This window comes from Nelusetta ayraudi, unplaced genomic scaffold (assembly GCF_046127955.1).
Source record: "Nelusetta ayraudi isolate G7.1 ecotype Tasmania unplaced genomic scaffold, CSIRO-AGI_Nayr_v1 ptg000127l, whole genome shotgun sequence".
NCBI classification, from domain to species: Eukaryota; Metazoa; Chordata; class Actinopteri; order Tetraodontiformes; family Monacanthidae; genus Nelusetta; species Nelusetta ayraudi.
In genome coordinates, this window is record NW_027466177.1 from 1975871 (window position 1) to 1994876 (window position 19006).

The window sequence follows — 19006 nt, forward strand, 5'->3', positions numbered from 1 at the left end:
TGACAATAATGTGGCTCTCTAGCAGATGGATTAAGTGTTTTGGTGGCCCACCTCATAGGAGGAAAAAAAAATATCATGGGATATGTAAAAAAAATTAAATAAAAATGTGTGAACAAGTGTGACAACAAAATGTGTCTTTGTCCCATGTGATTTAGCTTTATTGACACTGCTGCTGCCTCTCACTTGGCCGCGAAAAACAAGAAATTTGCATTTAAAATCACGATGCATATCTTGGAAATATGTTGAGACATGTCAAAAAAGATTTATGGCTCTGCTGTCTATTTTTCTCCTCAACCACACTTTTTTTCTTAACTCTACAGGTGGTGGGGGAGGGGGGGGGTGGACAAGACAGATGAGGGTATTTTCAGACGCTTGGTGGAAGAAGAAAATGGAGACAGGTGTCTTGCCCGGCAGACCGCTTTAATATTCATGGCAGCGGTTAAATATTTATGTTACAAATAAAGCAAAGTTTGCGGCTCAGGCCGAGAGGCTGCTCTCATGGCCGCGCAGCCTTCCACGTGTACGCTTGTGAGAGACTGGCCGGCCGCTGATTTAAAGAGAAGTCGGCCGTCAAGTGTGATTTGATGTGATGAGCGGCCGGCAGTCATGCTGGGGAACATCAGAGTGTGCACTTTTTAACGGACGCAGTGAGAATAAAAGAGGGGAAAATACAAGGCATCTCAACATAACCTTGGAGCGCGGTCTCCCACCCCAACTCCTAAACAGTAGGTGGCGATAATGGTCAATCACGGCACTTGAGTGGCAGCCTCCTTCATAGCAATGACGAAGATCTGCAAAGTTTGATTGGTTTTGGTCATTCTTGAGCAGAACGCTGATGCTGAAGTTCCACACTGACTGCCGAGGTATGAATTTGTATTATTGAGAACAAAGGAAAAATCGCTACTAATTTGTTTCCCACACCACAGTTTTGGTTGTCACAGACTGATAATGTAACTATTGACTTCAAGTGTTTTGCATGAAAAAACAAAAACAACCGGGTCTGTTAAAATTCACTTCTTGATATTTCCCGATTCTGTCAGTCTGTATCGATCCATGTTGGAACAAGTGACTGATTAATGTTGAATGTATAATTCCTACGTTCCACACACATCGTGCGAATCAAATACTTTTGTGAACTCAACAGGTGCGTTGATTACCGAGGCACTGGATTGCGTCTTCGCGAAATGGCTCCATCTAGTGTCACATTTTGAAAACTGCAAAAATGCTGTTACATTTATTAGTCTGGTATTTTTTTTTTTTTTTTTGTACCATTAGATAAAATGTATTCTTTCACTTAGTGGCCACTTCGCGTCGTTTTTTAAATAAATGTTGCAGAAAGTGATTAGCCGTTGCTCATAGTCGTCTGATTTGGGAAAATAAGTAAATGCAAATATATGAAGGAAAGAATGTAGGTGGACGTTTGAAAAAATAAAAATAAAAAAAAATGCACGTGTAAAAAGCCAACCTTTATTTGTAAAACATCAGTTTTATCCCACAGTTGATACTGTATTCATTCATATATCAACCATTTGTAAGAATAATTGCATTAAAATGACTTCAATTTAAACCGCATTCTATTAAATATACGTCCGTTTGTTCTAAGGACAGTCGCATCCAAGTTCAATTTTAAATGTCAACAAAGCATTAAAAAAAAAGAAAAAAGAAGAAGAACAATAACACAGTGTATATCTACAGTTGAGGCTTGAACCAACTTCCATTATTGTCAAGTCAGTAAGATACGCTGCCCCGGTTCTAAAACATTTGAACACAGAAACAGACGTCATTTTACTATTCATTTGGTCATCAATATGTAGTTTCCAGTGTAAATGGTGAGTCAACAAAACGTTAAAATATTACATCGTCAACAATGTTTGATCCAACAATCATGTTTATTTTAGTGCTGGGGTTAGACGTCACCCCTTTGCCATGAAAAAGTAATTTAGGAGCTTTAATTTCTTGTACGTCGGACGAGAATTTCCTCGTGATTTGTCCGCATTGCAAAATAGAAACTAAAAGGGACTTTTGCAAACCATTTGTCATCATAAAATCTATTTCAACAGGATCTTTTGTGCTTTGATTGCTTTGCAGCAATACATTAATGACAAAAGGAAAATGCACTTCACACTGTAACTAATAATTGTCTTCCCTTCGTTAACAGACAACAGTGCAACCCTGCCGCTGCCAAAAAAAAATACATCTAGGAGAGTGTAAAAGCAAAAAAAAAAATTGCCTTCTAACATAGCAGCACTAGATTGGGGTTTGTTTAATAGAAAACATAAATCTAAACTATGATTTCTCAATTTTAAAGAGACCCCACAGAAAATCTAACGAGAGAAGAAATGCGTCAACTTAAATAAAAAAAAATAATTAAATACAACCAGGAAATAAACATCATTTGATCGCAACACAATTAGCACACAATTAGCAAAAAGAAAACCTGGCTTATCTGCTGTTATCAACACAACATCATGGAAACCCAATAGTGCAGACAGTTAAAAACACTTCATAAAGTGTTACCCAGAAGTCAGTGCCTTCATATTGTCACCTGAAATATACGCTTGCGACGACCCAGATATGAGCGAATGTAAGAAAACAATAATAACCAAAGTTGCTCTGATGGTTCAGAGACAAAGGGGCTTTTCAAACCTAATATTGCCTTTAAATAATGCCTTGTGCGACTCTGCATCGTGTTATTTACCCCTCCCGCATTTGAAATGACTAGCCAAGCACTTGCTGGTGTATTTACAGAAGCCAATCAAACTATAAACAAAGCAAGTCGTGAAACAAGTCCTGACTTTACATTCACGTCTCTCTTTGACTTGGAGTCAAATGATGCGTCCGTCTATGTTTTTACCTTAAGCATGGTTGGGCAGATCTAATCGCCAAGGGTCTCACTGTCACAAATTTCATTGTTGCTGTAAACTCCTAATGTGAAGGACGGGCCTGTGATAGCAGAAAATATCCTGAGCTCGATGCTTCAACATTAACGACGTGATAATCAGGGTTGCTGTTCCTTTAACTTGAACAGTGTTTTTTAAACAAAATGGCACCAACTGCAATTAAGTGTGATTTCGCTTTCGAAGACACTGTTCTTTTAAAGGTTAATTAAGTGGGATACATTTAGGTATCCAAAATAATTTTCACTCTACGCCATGTAAAGTCTTGGAAACGGTGTGCGCACAAAGTGCTCGATGAGCCGCGAGAGGTGCTGTGAAAAAAAAAAAAAAATCTGTACTGTCCGCCCCACGTGCCTCAGACCCCACAGTCATTGGTTCTGTCTTGCGGCTTCCGCGTCAGAGTGAGGAACGTGGAGAGGGAGGCGACCGCTATGTGGAAGAGCAGCTGCCACGCATTCCTCAGGCCGAGCAGGTGGAGGTTGCATAGCACGACGACGGCCAGCAGGGCGAAGGACTTGTGTTTCTTCCGCGCTGAGTGGAAAAGGTAGAGGTGGCACTGCGGCGGGGGAAGGTGGCGTCAGAAAGAGCAGAGCCTTTTCTTCCGGTTTGTAATTGCATTAACATTTGTGGTTGGTTTACCTGAAGCACGCAGCAGACGAAAGCCACGACAAACGCCACGATGTTCCACACGCCATCGTAATCGTCCTGCACATGCAAAAAAAAAATGGAAAGTGATGATGATGAACGAACAGTTGTAGAGTTTAGTGAAAATGCAATAGTGAATGCTCACTATAATAATGATAATAATAATTTGGCACAAACACTCACCTGCAGTGTGTACTCCACGAGGTGAACACCGCGGATGATGTTCAATGCAGCACACAGGATATTCAGGACCAATGAGAGGATTCCTGGCGCTGTCACAGGTTCCAGCCGGACATTCTGAACTGTTGAAGGCAAAGGCCGATTGGAAGACAATCACAAAAACAGACTCTGGGTGGTGGCATTCTTTTTTTTTCTTTTTTTTTTTTTTTCTTCTTTCAAACATTTTCTATTGTTATTATTTCTCTTGCCGTTTGCTCCAGGTTCTTACCGGATCCAGGGCCTTGTTCCACGTGCCCGTTTCCGATGCCGTTGCTGAGCAGCACCTCGTCCAAGTCGTCGATGATTTTTGGCGGACGGATCTTCAGATCCTCTTGGACCTCCGCCAGGGTCACCTCCAGTGCCGGCCCGCCGCTCTGGTTGTACTGCTGCTTCAGTTTCTGAATAGTCCCATCTGTCAGTTGGCAGAAGGAGCAAATCAGATTATTTGTATGTACTTTTTTGCTTTTAGATATCTGATTTAGAACATTGTTTGCACTTTAACTCAAGTTTAGACAATAAAACACGGACATCAAAGGGACAATATTCCTCTGCAGGCTCACCAAATTCCAAAAAGGGATACGGCCGGTCCGCCAAAGCAACGACAGAGCCGCTGAAGCATGCTGAGAATTCCCAGCGCAGGTCTTCCAAGAAACAGAAGGCCTTGGCCACGGGGAGGCTGTGATGGCACACGGTCATGTAGGATACACCCTCCGACGAGGCGAAGCTGCAGCAGGTGACACGGGCAGGAGGTGTTTAGTAAACAAACAAACGTGACGCTGAGCGACACGGACGCCGCTGCGCTGGGAAGCTTTCGCCGCGCGGGTTCTTACTATATATTGAGCTCCTGGCCCTTGATGGTCCCTCTGCTGTCGGGGAAACGTGCCAGCGCCTTGCTGATGGACCGGACCTGCTGCTTCCTCTCCTGCAGCTCACGGCTGTGCTCAAAGTCTGTGGAGGCTGACAGGGGGAGTCCATCCCTGAGCCGCACGACGAAGGCGAAAAGGATCAGAGACATGATCCGCTGGAGGGAGGAGAGGGGGAAACATGCCGTCAGCTGGGATGCAGCAGCATTAATTTGTGTCTTGCATCAATCAAATATCAAATTAAATTGGTTATGGACACGTGTGACGAATAACGGTCCTTAAATTATGTTTTGTGGCCGAGGACTGCACGAGTAGCCCGCAGGCCTGTTAGAAACATAGCACGACTCATTGGGCCGTGTCTGAAATTCAATTTTATCCAACCTTGTTAAGTCATTGTTGATCATTTTTGATGATCGGTGTCTTGGCAGAGATCAGTATCATTAATGATAATGTCTAACTGAGAAAATGTGTTATTTCAGGATAGTGTAGGAAACTGGCTGCCCTTCACATGACTCCAGGACCCATGAAGTAGCTCTCAGGTTCATAAAGGTTGGTGACTCAACCTACAGCAACTTATTACAACAACACTGTCCTGTTGCAGCCTAAAACTTGCAGTTTTCCCTACGGAACAGTTTCTACCTCCGGGAGGAACCCCGTTTCATGTTTGTATTCTGGAACCACACGTGTGTTTTAATGAACTGCGTAGTTCTGAATGAGTCAGGCACACTGGCCGGCTAGGAATCTAATCTAAGATAGTGAGCTTTTCATTTTGTTGTGTTTACCTCGAGTCCACCACGTGTAAGATGCCACTTACCTCATTTTCACGATTTTCATGCCGCACCTCGCCGCTAAGCCATTGTAGGCTAGCTCTTTACTGTGTCATTTCTGAGAACTAGGTTCACCATTAGCGTCTCCTGTGACGAGCTTTTGATTTATCCGCGTGTGAGCGATATAACGCTTGGCCACTACGCTGGAATCGACACTGGAGTAATCCTCAGAGAGAATTTGGAAGCCAAGATATTGACGCGAGCAACAATTTGAGTTGTTTCCTGCTACAACAAAAACACAACAAATCTCCTACGGAAGCTCAGAAGGGACAAAAGGGACCTCACACCACACACACCCCGCTACGGAATTGAACGGCTCCATCCTCCGCTCACTGCTGCCCTGGCCGACGACGGCGACGAGCTATCAGCCGAGGTCGCTGCCACGCCGAGGTGAGTCCTTTATTGATGTCTGAACGATTTGTTGGCCTAATAACTGCCTCCATCGCTTCTTCACTCTTTATTTGTGTCTGCGGAAATTACAACGCGACTAACTTCAGCTAGCCCGGAATGTAGCTACTAGCTGTTCGCCCAGCCATTTTCCAGGTGCGCAAATTTGCACTCGCTGCTGTCATGCACGTAGTTGGTGTTTTTTTATGCACATAAAAAGCCACGTTTCGGGAACAAATAGTAGAAATGTTTTGTCTTTGACCGCTGTCAGCAGCCGAAGGTTTTGCCGTTACGTCAAGTAGTTTGCACCTCAGTGGATGTTAGCATCCGAGCTAGCCTACAAGTGTCCGCTGCTCTTTCATTGACCCCGATACGCATCGCACTCATCGACTTTGACAAAAAAAAACAAAAAAACGTTAATTAACGCCGCCGTGTCAGTTCTTATGCGTGTCGATTTTCAATGTGGGGTGAGAGCCAACCACCGCGGGAATAATCAGCGCAGTACGTTTCATGTTTCATTTCAGTCGTGACCCAATTCAGCCATGTTTTGATAGCCATGTTTTGATTTTCCTTGTCATCACTGTCGCTACTGACTTCTCTGCCCACCGAGTGCGGGCGGATTTATATCTGTACATTAACTCATTTCAATTATTCATTTCGCACACATTAAAATCAATCAATCAATCAATCAATGGTGCAGGGGTTCCACCCCTTTCAATAATTACAGTCAACCTAAATTAATGAGGCTAACAAATAAACTTAAAAAAAGGAGACACAGTACAAATAAACAATGTTGGATCAGAAGAAAAGAACAGAGAGAAAAATGACAGATTATTACTTGGCGAGTAATGGACAATTTAAACAAAATTCATATTCAACTTTTTAATTTGTCAAGCTAACAATGTTACTATCATAGAGACCATTTTTGCTTTGTATTAAAAGTTTGTTTTATGTTGCGCCAGCACACTGTCAGCAAATGTAATGCACTGTTGTTGTTCTGACCTGATTCAATAATTTGGTCCATCAGAGCCACAGTCGCTCTTCCTGCGCCTGGAAATGGATTTGTTGACAGATTCTTTGATAAGTTCCCCTTAAACCTCTTTCTTGTCGCTTGCTTTAGTGGCATTAACGGCTAAGGCAAGGATGTGGCATTACTCATCTCAGGCCTTTGAAGAATTCTAATCGGAGAAGGCCGACTAAAAGCCTTGGTGTTTGAAAGTAGCAGCAGCAGCGTCTCTTGTCACACGCAGAAGATTGAATTTCAATGTCTGCAGCCTGCCAAGTTGCGATGTACAAGCAAGCAGTGGCAACTGTCAAGAATGTACAGAGTGGAGGCTGTGCTATGCAGGGCTCTGCTTCACGTTGCATTGCTGCCTGCTGGTAATTTCCCTATAGGCGTCTCTCTCACCCACCACTCCCGTCGTGTGCTCTCCTCCCCTTTCTATTTCTATTCTCCGGCATATTATTTGGTCTCTACATTGTTCTGCGGCACACTCAATACGCCTCAGCAGTGTGTGCGTGTGTGTGGAGAGAGAGAGGATAAGTCAAACTGATCACTTTGTACTGGGTTTGCTTTTTAAACGCTTTGGTCTTTGTGCTGTTCCTGCCTTTAAGGTCCCAGAGAATTTGATCACGATGGGGGTGAAGGACCACCCTCAGTGTTACTTTGATGTGGAGCTCAACAGGGAGCCAGGTAAGAGAATTTAAAGCCAATTCACAGAATGTACGTGTAGTCACTTTTATGGCTGAGGATCCGTTGACGTTCGCCGCTTTATTGTAGCGTTTGTGTTGTTGCATAAAATAAGAATCAAACATCTGGAAAACTCGTTTTTCTGGCCTTAGTGAGGTTATAGTCGCTCCGTTTTATCACGAGGGCCATTCGATGCCAAGGTGTCAGTTACTGTGCAGAGGGACAGATTCTCCAGAGTCAAAAATCCTTGTCTGCGCCTACAAACGTGGCTCTTACTATTAATTGCCATGCAAGTACATATTGTTCAGAGCACAGCTGAACAAATTGCGCACAGAGTCGCTTTATGGCCTCAGGATAGCACATGGACATCTTATATTTGAGCAGGGAGGGACCAATTGTATGCTTGTTTTAGATTAGCTTCAGGTTATAATAAAAACCTGACCAAAGCCAGCAGCCAGTGGTCCCAGGGTTTTGTTTTTTTCAGGGTTTATTTTTTGTAGTTTTTTTTAATGTTACACTTTGAAATTTCCTTCTGTCAATTGTTACGTAGTTGAATTTTCCATGAGAATACATCGCCAAACTACTAATTTTAAACATCCACTAAAATGTGTTACCATAGCTGCATCAAAACACAATATTCCCTATCAGTAGCTATCTCTGTAGTGCAGAAGCCTGGTGAAAGAAGAAAGATGAACCCAACTAATGAACACATTTTCTTTTCTCTCTTCAATAGTTGGCCGCATTGTGTTTCAACTGTTTTCAGACATATGTCCCAAGACATGCAAAAACTTTCTCTCTCTGTGCACGGGTAAGTGGCATGCAGTGTTTCACTTTCTCAGTCTTAGAGGTGGTTAGAAATGCCTGGTCGACACGCTCAATTCAATAGCCATCGCTGCTGTACGGGTATGAATGAAACCGCCCATTATTGCATCCCCTGCTCCTCTTTAGCCATTGAATGCATTGATAAAAGTGAGTTGTCCGTTGGAGGCCCGGCTACTTTTTATCACAGGCTGGAGAACAAAGCGTTATGCACTGAGAGTGCTCCGTCTGTAGGTCGACATCACTCTCAGAAGACACTCCAGAACAGTCGTTGCCCTTCTTGCTCACCACACCCGGGCAGTGGTAATGTGAGAAGGACGGTCCCGAGTTGTTGTTTGCTTTCCCAGGGACGCAGCATCACTTCCTGCTGCACTGAGTTCAGTGGTTTGACTTGTGGTCAGTTGACACTGTTGGAAACTAACTCCGCTCCTTGGGAGACTGAAACAAAATATATCAGAACTCGGGATTAATTCATTAATCGTTAGTTGAGTGACCTTATTGATCAATTAGCAATTTATTGATAAGTGGCGATTTTTCCAGAGAACCTAAATTTCACAGTGTAAGGAACACATTATTTAATCCTTAAATATTGTTGAGGGTCCAATGTGACCCATTTTTACATTAGAGAACAGTAAAAACAGCCTCAACATTTATCCTCTGACTTCAAGTTGACTTCTAATGGTTCACATTTCAACTTCTTTTCGGGATAAAAGTTGTTTAAAAGTAACTTGATCTATGTATATTATGACCATCACAGTATCTACAGGTGAATTGCTCTTTCCTGACACTACACTGTTATAATGATATTAACTACCTGTGTAAAAAATTTATTGCAGCTAATTTTATTGATTAAATTCTTAATCGATAATCGATGAATTGTTAACATCCCTAACCAGAACCCCTAAATTTTACACGACTTGACCGTCATGCTTGTCACAGGCCGTGGCTCAGTTGTCGCGCCTCCTCTTGCAGGTGAACGGGGAAGCAGCAAAGTCACAGGGAGGAAGCTGTGCTACAAAGGGTCCACCTTTCACAGAGTCGTGAAGAACTTCATGGTCCAGGGGGGCGACTTCACCGAAGGTACCGCGTCGAGTCCCGCCGCCGCCGCCGCGTGCCCTTTACCGTTTACCTCCGAAGGGGGGAACTTCGAAGCCGATTGGCTCACACGTTCGGCCTAATCAGCTTTGGATTTCCGCAGGAAACGGACGAGGGGGAGAGTCGATATACGGCGGCTTCTTTGGAGGTACTGACAAACGATCTTCCGCAGCCGTACACTCACCAGCTACTTTTTGCATGAGCCAGAGGCGAGAGGAGAGGTGCATGCGTGTCCTCTGGTGTCAAGTGATGGATTCTGAATGTGCCCCGTGTCCTGCTGACCTCCGCCGCGACTGTATGACGCTGCTGTGTTTTTAGCGAGGAGGAAGCGGGCTTTAATGTAGCACTCAGCATGGAGAGTAGGCATTCTCTTGACTGACCATCCCTCTGCCTAAAACTGTCAACGTATTCTTTTATTTGTAGAGCGGTCTTTTGCAAAATGAGAAGGTAAGAGATGTACACAGCTCAGTCACACCCCACGTCAACATTGCTCCTACCACTGCCCCCCCCCACCCCCCACCACCACCACCACCCCAACCTCTCTCAGCTAAGCCGTGCCTTGGTGCACATGTGCCAGAGAAGTTTGTTCTTCTTGCTTTTCCAGCCACCCCTCAGTTCAGTCAGACCCTCGAAAAGCACCCGGCTGCTCAAAGGACTTTAATGTTGCACGCTGCGACATGTCGCCAGGCGCAGGCTGCAGGACTCGCCACGCCAACGTGCGCTCCAGCCTCAATACGGCCCAATAATGTTTATGACGTTTTGAGGTGGAAGTTCAATTAGTGCGTATGATACTTGATCTGTTTCTATACATTCTGTGAAAATTTGAGATTATTTCAACAAGAATTGACAAAATTATTGGCCTGCAAAATCAGTTTTTTTTTGGGACACCCTGTATAATGTGCTGGGAAAAAAAAATCTGAAAGTTGGCATAATTTCTTGCTCATTTATTTTTGCAAACCTTTTTTTCCCCTTCAGTGTTTTCTTTCTACCTCTGCAGCTCTGACAGCATGAACGTTGAACCTTATCTGTTTCCCTTTATCTGTTATTTTTCAAGACTCTAAATGACCTCAGCTCAGAAATAGTAAGATCTCAGATAGCAGAGCTCTCGGTCTCACGGTGGGACTGTTTGCCAAGGTTTAATGCAGTTGAGGGTGTGTGTGTGTGGCGGGGGCGGGGGGATCTCTCTTTTGTCCTGCTGTCCTTACAGTTTTGCAATGATTTTTGCGTCTCTCAGACATCCAACCTTCTTCTCCCGCTCTCACAGATGAAAACTTCACCCTCAAACACGACAGAGCCTTCCTGTTGTCCATGGCCAACCGCGGGAAAGACACCAACGGCTCACAGTTTTTTGTGTGAGTGGCATCGAGCAAATCGAAAACTCTTTGCACCTTTTTTCAAACCTGCACCATTTAAAATGTTAGGCTGCTTTGATTGTTTTTATTTCTTTGTTTCTTTTTTTTTTTTTTTTTTTTTGCTTGCTGTCCCGTTCTCTGGAGAGAAACGCTGTAGAGTCAGATGTCAAAATGCAGAAAAAACAAACTTTGGATTAATTCTTTTTCACCTACACATGTTACATTTTTTTTCTCTTGCCGTTTTTTGTGTAAAATTTACAGAAACTCTAGCATCCTGCTCTGCCAAGGTAATGTGTCTCCAAGGCTGTGCTTCTCTCTCTTCTCCTGATTCTATTTATCAATCAATCAATAGCTCACATTTTTGCAAGTGTCCTGCAAGCTGCAGTGTTTGATTTGGTTAAGTAAATTTCACAAATGACCTCAAATGATGTGGTTTGTGCAGAACAAAACAAAAGGCGCCGCCCACCCACATGCCCTAAGCCAGTGTATGATGTGATCTCTCACACTGTGGGTGAGGGTTGTCATGACCAGCTCATTTTAAATCTAAAGCCAAGATTATAACAAAGAAAAGTCTTAGAACCTAATGTGCAATGTCTCTCCTGGTTACAGTAGCACCTGCAAGGTATTTGAAGTTGTGTCAAGGCTCATTTTATTCCCTCTTCTCTCCTCTTTTCCATGACTCCGTCACTGCCATCGATTGACCCTCTGGGGCGTCTTGGCTGGATTTTCCGCTGACAGAACGACCAAGATGGCGCCTCACCTTGATGGGTGAGTTTCCTTCACAGTAAAGAGAAATGCTTGTTTCATTAGTTTGTCCCACAAATGAGGAAGTACAGGTGTCTGCAAATAGGTTTTGTATGCTGAAAGAAAGTTGTCATCCTCTGTGCAGAGTCCACGTTGTCTTTGGCGTCGTCATTTCTGGCTTCGAGGTGATCAAAAAGATTGAGGGACTGAAGACCGACTCGGCCAGCCGACCCTACGCCGACGCCAGAGTCATGGACTGTGGGCAACTCATCACGAAATCGGCCAATGACGGTAAGCTCGGCGGAGGATCCGCGGACGTAGATCTGATTTCAAGCACAGAGGGAGGCCTCTCTCAGAATTTCAGTTTTTTTCCCCACACACACTCCCGTTTTTCCGCGACAGTACTCGAAGGCAAGAGGAAGCGCACCTCCCACTCTACGGACTCCTCCGTCGGCTCCCGCGAGTCCTCCCCTCAGCCCTCCTCTTCGGTCGAACTGCAAAGCGAAACGGACGAAAAGCAAAGGCGTCGCAAACGCAAGAGGCAAAGAAGCAAACGGGCAAAAAAGAAGCGAAGGGAATCGAAGAAGAAGGATGCGACGCCCGCCAAACTAAAGTTTGTTTTTATTTTCATATCATACTAATCTAATCTAAAATATTTATTTTTAGATTTTTTTGCTAGCGTCACACAAGCACCAGAGGCATGACAAATGAAGAAAGGCGGTCACGCGTGTCTTTTGCATAACAAAATGCTCCTTTGCATCTATCTCCATATAAAGCTCCTGCAGTGCGGCCGAGCTGGAGGGAGAGGCGGCGGAGAGGGAGGATGACGGCGAGGGCGAAAAGGAGCAGAGCAAGAGAGAAAAGCCCGTCGTGCGGCCGGAGGAAATCCCGCCGGTGCCGGAGAACCGCTTCCTGCTGCGACGCGACATGCCGTCTCAGGAAGACCAGACGGAGATGTCAGTTTGAATTTGGCGCTCTACGACATCAGTGATGACTTCCGCATTGTTTACACCGACGCATTGTCTTCACGCAGGGTTCCGAATGAGGAAGACTGTCTCGCATCGGATCAGAAACCAGCCGTCTCAAAGTCTGGTCGGAAGATTCGAGGTAGAGGAACAATGGTACGTTCACATCTATTCATTAATTCCTGCTCATTATTGCAATTTCCCCTGAACCTCTGGGTTTAATTGAACAAATTAAATCAGGTTCAGGAGTGAAGAGCGTTGGTCTAAAAATGTAAAAGAACCAGCCTGGAGCATCTCGGTCATTCTGGCTTTCTCATCCCTCCTCATCATTATTTTTTTTTATGTCCAATACTTGTCCTTGCAGCGATATCACACCCCCACCAGGTCCAAATCGCGCTCGGCCTCGGTGGAGCAGCGTGGCGACAGCGAGACTCCGCCGCACTGGAAAGAGGAGATGAAGAGAACCAAAGTTTGTCCGCAGCCGACTGTTGAAAAGTGGAGCAAAGGGGACAAGTACGTGTTGCGTCACTAATATATATTTTATATATTTATTTATTTAAAATTTTTTTTTTTTTTTATTGATTTTCAAGAACAATTATATTACAACAGCAAAACAAAAACACCAAACAACAAGTACACACAAATATTAAAATAACAAAAACACAGATAAAAACAAACAAGAATTTGTGGTATTATTACAATTTGATGCTGCATGAACATATACTTCAACTTTTCAGTAGATGAACGACTGGTTGCCAGATTTTCTCAAACAGCTCCTCTATGTCAGCCGTAGTGAATCTGATCTTCTCCAGATGTAATTCATTGCCACAGTTCAAATCAGATTTCCAGAACTGTAGAATCAACTTTCTAGCTAGCAGTGTTGATGAGAGATGAAAGATGGCTTGGACTTCATAACTTTCCTTCATCCTGCCTGGCTCCACAATCCCAAAAAGTGCAGTTAGAGGTCGCATGTATTGCCAGTGTGGTGGTTATTATTTTTTCCCCCTGCTTCCTTCATCCGCCTCTTGACTCCACAGGTTGAACGACCACTCGTTGAGCAGATGGGACGACAGAAGCGTCTCGGCGTGGTCCCGCTCGCCGGAGCAGTCCTCGGAGCGCAGCTCAGGCAGGTCCGGCAGGCGGCCCAAGCAGAGGAAGGAGAAGAAGAAAGGCAAGCACAGGAAGAAGAGCCGGAAGCGGAAACACGGCAGGAAGAAGAGCTCCAAGAACAAAGCCGACGAGCGCCTCTCGCTGGAGGGCGGCCGGTCCTCGGAGAGACGGTCCAGGAGGTCGCGCTCCTCGTCCCGCTCGTCCTCGCCCCGCCGCCGCCACTCGTCCACCCGCAGGACACGCCAGTCGCGCTCCTACTCCAGGTCCTGCACCTCCACCCCGTCCCAATCCAGAGGGAGGTCGTACTCGCACTCCAGGAGCGTTTCTCGCTCCAGGCGGCGCTCTTACACCCCGTCCAGGTCTCGATCCGACTCGCCGTCGCGGTCCAGGTCCAGGTCCAGGCGCAGATCCAACTCCTCCTCCAGGAAAAGGACTTTGTCCAGATCCCCCAGGATCAGGAGAGCCAGCAAAAGCAAATCGCAGACCGCCGTCACCCACGTGGCGGACAAGGTCCCGGACGGCGCGGCCACCGCCACTTCCAGAACTCCCGCCGCCACAGCTGCCGAGAACGCCCCCGTCATCCCCCTGAGCGACAGCCCTCCGCCCTCGCGCTGGAAACCGGGTCAGAAGCCGTGGAAGCCCTCCTATGTCCACGTCCAGGAGATCAAAGCGAAGGTCTCCGTCAGCGTCTCCTCCTTCAGGCTGGCAGCCGATGGCACCGCAGATAAAACTCAGAGCTCAATGTGCCTGTCAGGCGACTCAGAAAGAAGCAAAGCTCGCAAACCGGTGGAGAACGCGCTGGGCAGGTCCTCCAGGAGCAGGTCCAATGACCGGTCCAACAGCAGAAGGTCCAGCTACAGCGGCTCCAGATCCAGGTCGTTGTCCTACAGCGGGTCAGAGTCTGAGCAGCTGCAGAACAAAGGCGGCGACCCGGCCGAGTCCCTCACCGAGGAGTGGAAGAAGTATTACAGCTCGCTGAAGAGAATCAAGAACCTGGACCGGTACATTTCGCAAGCGGACTGCCCGGATGCCGCGACTCGACCGGAGATCAGGGTCGTCTCGCTGCTGGGCTCCTCGGAGAGCGTCGGCGAGAAGTCGATCCCGGAGGTTCTGGCGAAGAAGCAGGCGGAGAACCTGAGAGCGCGGTCCGACTGGGACAGCGACAGCGACCGGGTCAGCCAGAGCAACAGCGGCGCCGCATCCAAACGGCAGCGACGGGCGGCTCGTGGCGGCAAACCTCCCGACAGGAAGCTCGTCACTCAGACCGGCTGGAACTCGGAGAGCGACGCGGAGAACGCGGCGGCGGCCGCCAGGACCTCGGCCGTCTCCGAGAAAGAGGAAGGGGAGGCCAGCTCGGAGTCGGAGAGCGACCCCTACAGGAAGATCTCGGCGGCCGTGCAGGAGCTGGATCACAAGATCGCCGCCCTGCCTCCGGCCAGCCCCGAGAAGAAGGCGGAGCCCGAGAAGCACAGGAGCAAGAAGAAGGCCAAGCGCAAGCGCAAGCACAAGAGGCGGAGCGAGAGCAAGCGTGCCGGCGCCTCGCACCACAGCAAGAACAAGGACAAGGGGAAGAGGTCCAAGAGGAAGCAGCAGGTGAAGAAGAAGCTCAAGGAGACGTTCCTGTGGCAGCCGCCGCTGGAGTTCGGCGAGGAGGAGGACGACGACGAAGCCAAGAGGGAGAAACAAAGTCCTGACAAAGCCGCAAAAGTCGGTTCTCGCCTGGACGGCGCCGGCGACGCCAAAGACCATCACCAAGCCGCTGCTGGCAGGAATCCAGCGAGAGAAGAGGACAGCAGGGGGCAGCAGAGAGCAAAACACTCGGACCTTCCTCCCCAGTCGTCCAAGAGGAACGGAGCTCCGCCGGAGCAGGACTCTGTGGACGACATGGACATCTGCACCCCGGAACACGGCGGCGAGATCCTCGCCTGCCCGGGTCAGCGGGGTCAAGGCGGCAAGGCCCCAGAACCGAGCCCGGAACCGACCTCGAAGCCCCTCGAGGCCGAGGCGCCGGGCAGAGACGGGGCTTCACCCGGCGGCGAGCAGCAAGCGCCCGAGGCCCCCGCAGCGCCACCTCAGCCGCCCGCTCCCGGGTCGGACTTCAAGTGGAAGCCGCTGAAAGGAACGTCGGCCCTCCAGAGCCTCAAGGTCCTGCCCGTCGCCGCCAAGCACACCCAGCACCACCAAGAGCTCCACCAGAAGTCCACCGCCAAAGGGGTCCGCATGGAGATCAAGAGCCGAAGCCGGGTGCGGCCCGGCTCGCTCTTCGACGAGGTGCGCAAGACGGCCCGGCTCAACCAGCGGCCGCGGAACCAGGAGAGCTCCAGCGAGGAGCGGTCGCCCTCGCCCGGCAAGACCAGGGGGGCGCCGTCCTCCTCCGGCGGTGGCGGCGGCGGGGGAGCAAAGTCTCCCAAGAAGAAGTTGAGGAAGTCCCGCTCCAGGTCCAGCCAGCGGTCCCGACGCTCCAGGGGCTGGTCCCGCTCCTACAGCAGGTCCAGGAGCACCTCCAGCTCCTCCTCCAGGTGAGATGTGAGCAATCAGACGGACAAACTGACCGCTGACTGGTTAGAAGGCCGGTCGGGTGAATCAGTAGCTGCGTTTCACTCCATTCAATGGAAACGCCTGCAAATCGTAACTGTACTTTGTCCACATGTTAGAAATCTGGCTTTTATTATACGAAAAACTGTCATGGGAATGCAGTAAAACTGACAAATTCATTTTAAAAACTGATTCCAGGAGCCGCAGCAGGAGTCGGAGGAGGCGCGGAAGGAGGAAGTCCCGGTCGCGGAGCAGCACCTACCGAAGTTACAGGAGCCACAGGTTGGACAGCCAGCACTCCTCGTGACGACTCATCAGAACCTCTGAGTTCTACTCATCTCCTCAACATCGTGTATTTATTTCTGCTTTCAGTCGAACGTACAGCACAAGTCATTCCCGGAGTCGCTCGTACACCCGGCGCAGGCGATCCAGGTTTGATTCCTGCTTTTCGTCGCTGTGCTTTGTTCTCCCCCCTCGACTTGTTGTCACGCCCAAACTTGGCCAAATCTTCGCTCTGATGCCCCCGCAGGTCGGACTCCTACGACAGCTACTCGAGCAAGAGCCGCAGCGCGAGCAGGAGACGCGGCCGGCGGCGCAGCGACAGCTACAGGAGCTCGGAGCGCCGATCTCGGTGAGACGGCGCCGCCGCCGCGTCCTCGTCTTCCTCTCCGTCCCGACGAAGCCCACTTTAACTCTGAACCCTTCTTCTTTGACTTCCCGCAGGTCCTACCACTCCTCCAGCCGCAGCTCCTCCAGGGGCAGAAGTCACAGTCGCAGCAGTCGCTACAGCTGAGCCTTTATTTATTGAAAGAACGCCTGCTGAAAAGGAACAAACGCCGTGCAATAACGTTTTGCGTCACTCCGGGTGTCCGACCCGGATGGGTGAGTTGTGAAACGCTCTCCTCCCTGTTTTTAAGTTTTATGAATATATATACATATATATTTATATGTATTGTATACATATATGGCCTTAGAGGAGCTGAATGTATGTATGCGATGCAGAATTGACGGCACATCATAAAGGGAATGTCACAGCTCGGAGCAACTAAAAGAACAGAAAAAAAGAGAGAAAAATAAATGCCCACTGCAACCTCATGGTAAATGTACAGGTTGTATATTCATGTCATATCTATGTATTTTTGTGCGGTCTTTTCTATCACTTTCTATACACTGAAATGAAATGTAATGCTCTGTAAACTCTTCAAGTGTCTAATTCTTGCAATGCCGGTGCGTTCAAGTGCGGGGCCAGCAAGGTTTCCTTTGTTTTTGTTTTTGTTTTTTAAACAATGAACTAACAATCTGTTTTTCGACTGTGTCATGAATGTTCAAGTTGTACTCTGTGAATGGTACTTCTAACTCGTCATCATTTATCAATGTCGACAGTTAATAAATCCAGCACTTAACTTATTATCTGCGTTGTTCATCTGCTTTTTATCACTTTCGTAGGTTTATTCTTACGGCCTTGACGTAGTCGTAGAAGTCACTAAATGTTTTCCTTTTACCACGGCGCCACCTACCTTTCAATAGGGTGTAGTTTGTACCACGGAATTATATTTGATTATGACAATTTTTCTTCCCATATGTAATTCATAGCCAGCGAGTGATCAAATATCTACACATCTAAAACATCTTAACTCCAGCATTGGAATGTTTGAATGGAGTAAGACGAACTGTGACTGAGACGTGATGGTTTTACGAAGCTCGCTCTCCTCCGTTCCAGCGACAAAGTGAGTTGTTGGAGAGCTTGAGCAGATCTGATTTCAGATTTGATTTTTGTTTCAAAATGATGAATGTGTTTATCAGGAACACAAACAGGCATGTCACAAACTTGGTATGCGTTCTTTGGCCGAGCCCAGTCACATTTCAGACTATGGCTGTTGGCCGGACATCACCCGTTGTCGTCTGGCAGCAGCGAGGAAGACTCCTTGAAAAAGTTCTGAAGCGACTCCCAGTGGGCTGTGTGTGCAGCCTGTGCACTCTAGGTGCGGCTGAGTGCGAGGCGGCAGTGAAAACGTGAACTGGACTTTCTTCTCATCCGCCTGTTCCCATTAACAGGATGAATACACCTCAAAATCCGCTGAAATATTATTATTGCATAGAAAATGATTAGAGGAACTATGCAGACCAAGGTTGTCAACTCTGATGGACGTTATTGAAGAGTCTATTAACATGGAAATTAGCCTTCAGCTAACTCGGGTATATTTACTTTCCCATTGAAACATTGATTAATGTACTTTGTCCCTTTTTTAAAAAAAATAAATAAATAAACAATTTGAACAGTGACGGCTACAATGACTTTGATCTGGGACTGTGTACATTTCACTAGAAAACATGGCGACTGGACCAAGACTGAGATGCTTCAGGTCAACACGTTGGCAGCACATTGCACTTCTATTTCACAATCTGAACGGTGCCGCCTGCAAAGTTGGTTAGTTTGTTTTGGCTGTGACCTCCCTGCAGCTGTGAAGCAAGGCCAAGGAAAACCCGAAGCTTCTCTGTGATCCCTCAAAAAAGGACAGGTTTGTATTTGATTCACCGTACTTCAGCCCAACATGCAGCGTTGGGAGGCACCATAGACGTTTAAAAGATGACACGAGTAACTTTGACGATGAAGTGATGCATGTTTTTAAATGAATAATTTTCTATTTCTATTTCTATTTCTTACCTTTGGATAGTGTTAGAAATGCATAGTTCGATTTATATTAGATTTCAAACTTGATTCATATGATTGAGTTAAATCGTGAACCCACACTTCATGTAAATCAATACTTCAATATTAAAAATGGAAATGAAACCCCATTGTTTGTTTTTAGTGACGTATTCAAAATAAAAGTGTGTATTTTTCTTCAAAGTGCCCA

The 19006-nt window shown here is 47.0% G+C and overlaps 2 protein-coding genes and 1 long non-coding RNA gene across 9 annotated transcripts; 2 read left to right on the forward strand and 1 right to left on the reverse strand.

Moving 5' to 3' along the window:
* Positions 1–1453: 1453 nt before the first annotated feature.
* sec22c (SEC22 homolog C, vesicle trafficking protein) lies at positions 1454–6981 on the reverse strand. Of its 2 annotated transcripts, none has more exons than XM_076050533.1 (7): positions 6841–6981; positions 4592–4782; positions 4322–4485; positions 3991–4173; positions 3726–3844; positions 3537–3602; positions 1454–3453 (listed from the first exon to the last, which is right to left on the reverse strand). In XM_076050533.1, exons 2-7 carry the CDS (start codon positions 4774–4776, stop codon positions 3253–3255), a joined length of 918 nt encoding a protein of 305 aa, XP_075906648.1. In that variant the 5' UTR covers positions 4777–4782; positions 6841–6981; the 3' UTR covers positions 1454–3252. The 2 variants fall into 2 exon arrangements, with proteins under 2 accessions (XP_075906648.1, XP_075906647.1); XM_076050532.1 differs by lacking the exon at positions 6841–6981 and adding an exon at positions 5439–5580.
* On the forward strand, positions 4077–5296 carry LOC142904427 (uncharacterized). The gene is made up of 3 exons (XR_012929399.1): positions 4077–4208; positions 4316–4494; positions 5104–5296. It is a non-coding gene; the product is annotated as an uncharacterized LOC142904427 (long non-coding RNA).
* On the forward strand, positions 5612–17556 carry nktr (natural killer cell triggering receptor). 6 transcript variants are annotated; one of them, XM_076050525.1, is made up of 17 exons: positions 5612–5841; positions 7453–7531; positions 8262–8336; positions 9320–9427; positions 9546–9590; positions 10707–10794; positions 11533–11562; positions 11684–11829; positions 11941–12151; positions 12315–12494; positions 12572–12659; positions 12868–13016; positions 13541–16132; positions 16347–16430; positions 16521–16580; positions 16678–16779; positions 16872–17556. In XM_076050525.1, the coding sequence occupies exons 2-17, from the start codon at positions 7474–7476 to the stop codon at positions 16939–16941; spliced, it is 4086 nt and encodes a 1361-aa protein (XP_075906640.1). In that variant the 5' UTR covers positions 5612–5841; positions 7453–7473; the 3' UTR covers positions 16942–17556. The 6 variants fall into 6 exon arrangements, with proteins under 6 accessions (XP_075906640.1, XP_075906641.1, XP_075906643.1 ...); XM_076050526.1 differs by lacking the exon at positions 5612–5841 and adding an exon at positions 6832–7218; XM_076050528.1 differs by lacking the exons at positions 5612–5841; positions 7453–7531; positions 8262–8336; positions 9320–9427 and adding an exon at positions 9866–9889 and having other exon boundaries at positions 9573–9590; positions 16872–17074.
* The last annotated feature ends 1450 nt before the right edge of the window (positions 17557–19006 follow it).